Source organism: Patagioenas fasciata, chromosome 2 (genome assembly GCF_037038585.1).
Source record: "Patagioenas fasciata isolate bPatFas1 chromosome 2, bPatFas1.hap1, whole genome shotgun sequence".
Lineage (NCBI taxonomy): Eukaryota > Metazoa > Chordata > Aves > Columbiformes > Columbidae > Patagioenas > Patagioenas fasciata.
In genome coordinates, this window is record NC_092521.1 from 118,248,115 (window position 1) to 118,254,847 (window position 6,733).

Here is a 6,733-nt window from a genome sequence, read left to right on the forward strand (position 1 = left end):
AGTAAATCACTTATCATCTCCCTTAAGAGGATCAATGCCCAAACAGTCTCTGAGCAACCACCACCAAAACAGTCAGTCCCCTCCCTGCTTCTTCTTTTACCTCATCTTGCATTGCTGAGCAAAACATCATATGGTACAGAATGCCCCTTCAGCCAGTTCAGGTGAGTTGTCCAATGTCTTGTTCACCTCCAGCTTACTCACTGCAGGGCAGAGTGGGAAAGAGAGAAAACCTCAATGTGGTACAAGCATCAAGCAGTAGTCAGAACACTGTGTGCTATTAGCACTGGTTTTAGCCACAGATCCAGAACACAGAGCCATACGGGCTGCTATGAAGAAAGTTCACTCCATCCCAGCCAGACACAGTGCAGGGTGAAATCCCATGGTACCCAAGCCAGGCAAGCAGAGCAGGTCCAGTGACAGTCAGTGGTTACCACACAACTCTGAAGGGCTTCAGCATCACACTGGGAAGTCAAGTCAGTGGGTCAGGGTTATTTCAGCAAGGTACACAACCAGGCACAGGTGAAAAATGTCAGGCAAAAGCCAAGGGCAAGGCTGCCAAGGCATGATTTGTTACCATAGCTGAGGACATGCTTGGAATTCCCTTTTCCTCTCCCAAACTTGCACACCATTATGCACACCATTAGATTATCAGCAGACTCGCAAACAACACCACATTACTCTGATTTTTACCGGGTAAGTCATCCTGGAAACACTGTTCAGTGAGAATAGATAGTGACGCAGGACACATCTTCAAGTAACAGAATTTTTATTTAGCCATAGGAGTCCAGTAACCAGAAGGGAAAAACAATGTACTTGTTGCCCCACCTACAGCTTTGCCAGTTTTGCTGAAGACTTTGGTAGATCAAACTTACTCCAGCTTTTCTGGTGGCAGGGGTGCAAATGGCTTCTCTACAGGCCCTGCCTTGTTTTCCTCAAAACTCTCCTGAAGTACGAGAGCTGGAAGCTTTTCCACCTTGTGGGGCCCTGTCTCTCTTATCAGCCACGTATGCTGCATACTGCCTGGAGAAGAATTTGAAATGCTGCTGGTCTGGGAGCTATTCACCCATTTTAGAATCTGTCCCTTTGCATTTCATCTGTGTTGTATTGTATTGTATCTCTAGCTGCCGTCTTTGAACATCACAGGCTGAGCAGACTCTATGATATGAACAAGATAGAATCTGGGAACACTAGGGGAAGCCATAAGGGCACAATTCTTGAAGACTTCAGGACTTGCTGCTGGTGTCCTGGATGCCTCCTACTATTTAAAAGAGACAGAAAGGATACTGGAACCATTAGGAGTTTTCAACAAGGCTTTTTCAATGGAAACTTAAAAGGAAAAACATTTTTTCAGGATGGACAAAGTAGGTGTAAGTTCTTCTTTCAAAGAAATGCCATCAGTCTGAGGCATCACTAGCATTACTTTATAGATGTAACTCTTTAACCCTCCAAAATCAAGTTTTGACCTGTTTGAATCCAGGGATCATGGCACTTCTGCAGAAAAGATTTCCAGACTAAAAACTGTGGCAGCTTATGGGTCTACAAAGGAGGAAGCATACTGTTGTGTGACTCCTGGGAGTCTGGGGTGGGAGAAATCTGGCCTCAAGATGTTGGGATGCAGCAAATGACAGTGGGGCCTTCAGCAGAAGGGTTAGAGACCTTCTGCACTGAGCAGAACAGGCAGAATGCAATCATGAAAAAAACTTTTATATAATTAATATAAAACAGAGCTTCCCAGAACGGATGTAGTTCCCAGAAAATATAATCCATCTAATGGAGAAAATATATACTCCAGCATAAGTTTGTATACACATACGTGAGCATATGTTGAACTGATTAAACACAGCTCTGTTAGTTTATTCTAGCTTTGCATTGTTACATGTGCAAATGGAAAAAATGTGGCATCTGATGATAAATCAACAGGCAACTCAAAGTGACCAGACATCAAAGGTTTTTGGAAGGCTGTTAAAACATTTCTCTCTCCTAGAGAGCAGCTGATCCTTCAGTAAAGAACCAGACCCCTTGATTTGAATTCTACAGTCAGTTATGGGACTACAGTAACTTGTATTTTTTTGGCTACAATTGACCTAAGGGATGACAGCCAAAGATCCAGTCCTGACAGGAAAGTGACATAAGGCAGAAGTTTTGAAACCTGTGGTCTGTTCTGCTCTCACTTGCTCTAAACATGTAATTACCACAATTCAATGAGCTGTTTGTGGTTTTGGAATGAAGCAAGTAAAAGTGAAGTTGAGAGAATGACAAGAATTTTCATACGATTTAATTTAATACATACTCTGTATAAGTAACGAAAATAAGGATTCTGCTGAAATATGCTACTGCATACCCTGTTTCATACCTTGGATACTTTCTGTTTCAATAGAGTGTATGTCCTTGCTATCTAAGACCACTAGTACAAAAATCCTGTAAAGGAATCACTTCCTTCCCTCTCTTCCTTTCAGTATTGCAGTGGCCAGAAGTCGTTAGACTTTCAGACTGGGCAACTTATTGGCCACAGTGGGTTGTTGTTACTGAGACTTTTGAGGAAAAAGAAAATAATGGATACTCATGTTGTAATTGTTAGAGACAGATAGCTGAGGAAAATCTTAATGAAGCTTAAGGGCATGATTCTTGGGTCAAAGACTAGAGTAACACATATCTGCTTTCAAGAGAGAAGATAAAAAACAGTAGTTTCCGAAAGATGTGCCTTACTGATCTGCAAAAGCCAAACAATGCTACAGACCTATTCAACCATGCTGAAAACTCAGCAGTGTCCCTAACCCAGCAAAATGTTGACACAGTTTTATTTCTGTCAAAAGCCAGTACTGGCACACTGCAGCTGGATTTCCTGGTAGTTCACACTTCAGTGGGCTATTCCTGCTATGAAGCACAACATATCCAAGCAGCACATTGTTGTTAAAGCTAAAAAAATTTCATTGTATGAGAGTAGTTTATGGTCTTTATCCAGGTGGTAGTTTTGGATGTAATATACTCTGAATACATGATGAGGCATAAAACACACTAATGTTACCAATATGAAGAAGAAACTCTTTGCCTGAGCCCTGAATTCCACATGAGAGTTGATGTCAGGCCAGTACTTCACAGCCAGTCTGTAGAGCACAGACAACTGGATTACGGTGAGCACAGCACAAGCTGCCACCAAGACCCCAACCAAGCAGAAGTTTGCAGTCACCATGGGTGCCTCTTGTATCTCCTTGTGGAACTGAAAGCATTCAGAGGAGCGGTATGTCTTAAGGGTGCCATAGTAGGAGAGAAAAACAGGTGTGATCACCAGCACTCCCACCATCCAGACAGCAGCCACCCAGCCTGTAGTGTAGCACGTCCTAGACTCAAGTCGGAAGAGACGTATGATGATGATACCCATATAAAACATGAAGGTGGTGTACATGTGGAGGTAGATCATGGCACTTGCTAGCCTGCAGGCAAACCTCCCAAATTTCCATTCCCCTAAAATGTAGTAGCTGAGGCGGAAGGGGATGCTGAGAAGCATAAAGCTGTGCAGCACCAGGAGGCTGATTATGATAATAGTCATCACAGATTGTGATCTCCTTTGAAACAACTGATGGGACATTACAATGATCCCGAAGGTGCCGCCAGCCAGGTTGATGATATACAGGGCCATGAGAACGGTGAGGAGCCTCTCTGAGGTGTCTGGCAGTGTCTCATTGGAGGAATGGTTCTGCTGGGTTACACTGTTGTTAGACATCTTCCTAAGGTCCTCTTTCAAAGGTTACTGAAAGTGAAAAATGAGAATTTTTAAAATAGACATGTTTTCTTTGTTGGTTCCTTTGTTGTCAACTATGGAATGTCACAGATTTATTTTACTGAATTGTGTTTGAAACGATGTTGTCCCATGTAGTATACAACCTCATAGCTGTTGTCATACTGTATATGACAGAAGTAACCATTGCCTCTCAGTGTTACAACTACATTTTATATAATTATGAATGAGTTTTTAATTTACTAAACTGCATTCTAGATTTTTTTTTTATTTATTTGCCTCTAGATTCAGCCATTTGAAATAGCCAAGATGCTGTCTGTGAACTACACACATTTAATCTGCATCCATGTTATAAAGCTAAGTTGAAGGTGGGAAAAATACTGAAATGTGAAGAGTTTGTACTTATAATTTGTGGATACTTTATGAAGACACCTGACCCTTCCTTTTAGCATCTTGCTGGATGGGTGCAGGACACCCATAAGGCAGCAACAGTTTCGGTTTCTAGATGTATAGAGCGCATTGAAAATAAAACCCAGCAGATTAAAAATTCAATTTCATCTTGCTTCAGCTCCAAGTCTTTTTGCTACAGAATTTCACCTGCACTACTCTACTACAAAAAGTGAAGAAAAGCCAAAAAGTTAGTTTAGGAAGAATCTTCTGAAAGATTTAATCCTATTGGTACTCGTTGAACATAGCCATTTACTGCTGCGTTCTTATTTAGACTTAAGGCAAGATGTGGACTGTACAGTTTTTTTGGGCTTGCATACAGATTTCTGTACAAGTATATGGGGATAGCATGCAAGGTACATGCATACCTTGCTAATGAAATCTATTCTTCGCTTACAAAGGTTTTCAATACAACAAAGTTAAGAGCTGAAGAGCAGTGTTTTAAAAACGCAGTGTCTTCTGTCTCTGATTCCTTTGAAGTCTGAAACTCGTAAACTTGTTTTAATCAGCAATTCTTAGTTCTGTTGCACTTATCTGTAAAATGATGCACTGCAACTGCAAGACATTTTCAGAGAAACTTCTTATTCATGAAGCATCAGATAAAGCATCTTTAGAAAGCCATTGGAGTGTTGTGTCCAAAACTGATATAAACTTTTATGTTAATTACCTTTTAAAATGCATGAACTTAAAAGCATTTAAATGGTTACCATTTTATAACAGTCTAATATTCCTGAGATAGGCATGAGAAATTTGTTTTCCCAGAAACTTTGCTAGAAGAAAAGTTTTACAAGCTTTAAGAAGATTACTTTCTTCTCCTGACACAAATTCATTTTCCCATGTATATTGTTAATATTTAAAACTGGCTTTAAAAAGGTACAATATTCTTGTTATAAACAGCATAATTACAACCTAGATGGCAACATTTTGCATTAGTCAGAAATAGATTACATTTTTTAATTATTTATAGAAATAAAATACTTGAATTTTACCTTATCATTTCTTATGTTTGTAACTTCGCCTTTCTTCTTTGCCATTTCACGCATCCATATCATAACCCATGTGAAGAAAAAGAGCCTTTGGTGTTAACTGTTTGACTGAGAACATTTGAGGGGTTTTCTCAGCCCACATACAGGAAGTCACAAGCCTTCTTTCTTGCTTCGCTGCGATAGCAATCACATATAGGAACATGTACCACTATTTTGTTCATGCAGTGAGAACTGCTGAAAAGCTGCTGATCTGTCAGAGGCCATTGTTGTGTTCAGATATGTAGGACAGACCCACCCACCAGGGCCACTTCTGCCCACAAAGTGGTCAGTCTTAAAACTCAGATGTGCAGTGATTCCCTGAGCTGTACAACTACTACACATTACTGGGTTTTGCTACTATGCAAGGAAGAAGCACCACTGATCAAGCAAAGAAATACACAGCTGAGCAGAGGAGTTTTCATTATAAATGCACTTTTCCCCTGAACTTGTTTTATGTTTCATAATTAAGCTAAATGTGCCAGAATAACAAAGTGTTTAGCAGAGTTAACAAAAGATTTCACCCTAACATGCTATTAGATCTTCAAGAACCCAGAGGAGATTACTCACTGTTTAAACACTGTAAGTAAAATAATCCTTGGACATATGCAAAAAGAGACTTAAGACTTCCTGCTGTTAAAAAAAGACATGCAGAGGCTAAGGGTGCTTGAAGACTATGTTTGAACTGCAGGCATAAATGCTGACCGCAAACCATATCATTAGTATAAGGTAGCTCACAAAAAAAAAAGAGGAAAGCGTTGAGTCAGAGCTCTTCTGGAGACATTAAAAGTCAATTTCTTGACCAGAAATTAAACACAAAAATGTTAGCCCAGTTTATTTTTAACTAGAGTTCTAGACCACAGCCAGAGTCATCAGTACTCAAACACAAAAGGACAACACATAAGGTTTTGTGGGCAATAACATAAAATCAATATTCCAGCAGGGATGAACTAGCATTGCTCCTACCATCATGTAGTCATCCTCTGCTGTGTATCTGAGGATGGTTCCCTCTGAGAGGCGCATCTCCTATTATTAAGTACAGTCGTAAGGAAGAACAAGTTGTGAAAAAGAACAATTACAAGTAAATATATACAAAGACTCAAAAAAACAAGGGTGCTAAAAGTGAGGGAGAGAAACAGAAAGAGTTGTGAGGGTGAGTAAGAATATGTAGACAGTAGTCTGTGAGACATTCTCAGGATAAGCTCTGAAAGCTTTGAGGGAGCAGTTACCATCTCACCTAGGTCAGGAGGGATGTCCATTTTGGAGATTGCACATACTTATGGGCGTCAGGTGAGAGAAGTGTTCAATTGTTCCAGCAGACAGAGCACTGAAGGAAAACAGCTACGTGAATAATGGTACTCACCAGGTATGGTTCTAGCATCACTTAATCCCACATAAGGACAGGCTGCTGCCAGACCTGGTAGCAACGGCGTTTGGATGGGAAAATGATCAACTGGTTCTGCAGAAATGTACAGGAAGCTATGCAACAGCCCAGGTGTCAGACACCGATGGTTTCACAGAATCACAG

The 6,733-nt window shown here is 40.5% G+C and overlaps 1 protein-coding gene across 1 annotated transcript; it reads right to left on the reverse strand.

Annotated features, from left to right (window-relative positions):
* Nucleotides 1-838: 838 nt before the first annotated feature.
* On the reverse strand, nt 839-5,302 carry LOC136097594 (probable G-protein coupled receptor 141). The gene is made up of 2 exons (XM_065830122.2): nt 5,173-5,302; nt 839-3,748 (listed from the first exon to the last, which is right to left on the reverse strand). The coding sequence occupies exon 2, from the start codon at nt 3,719-3,721 to the stop codon at nt 2,858-2,860; it is 864 nt and encodes a 287-aa protein (XP_065686194.1). The 5' UTR covers nt 3,722-3,748; nt 5,173-5,302; the 3' UTR covers nt 839-2,857.
* Between the last annotated feature and the right edge of the window lie 1,431 nt (nt 5,303-6,733).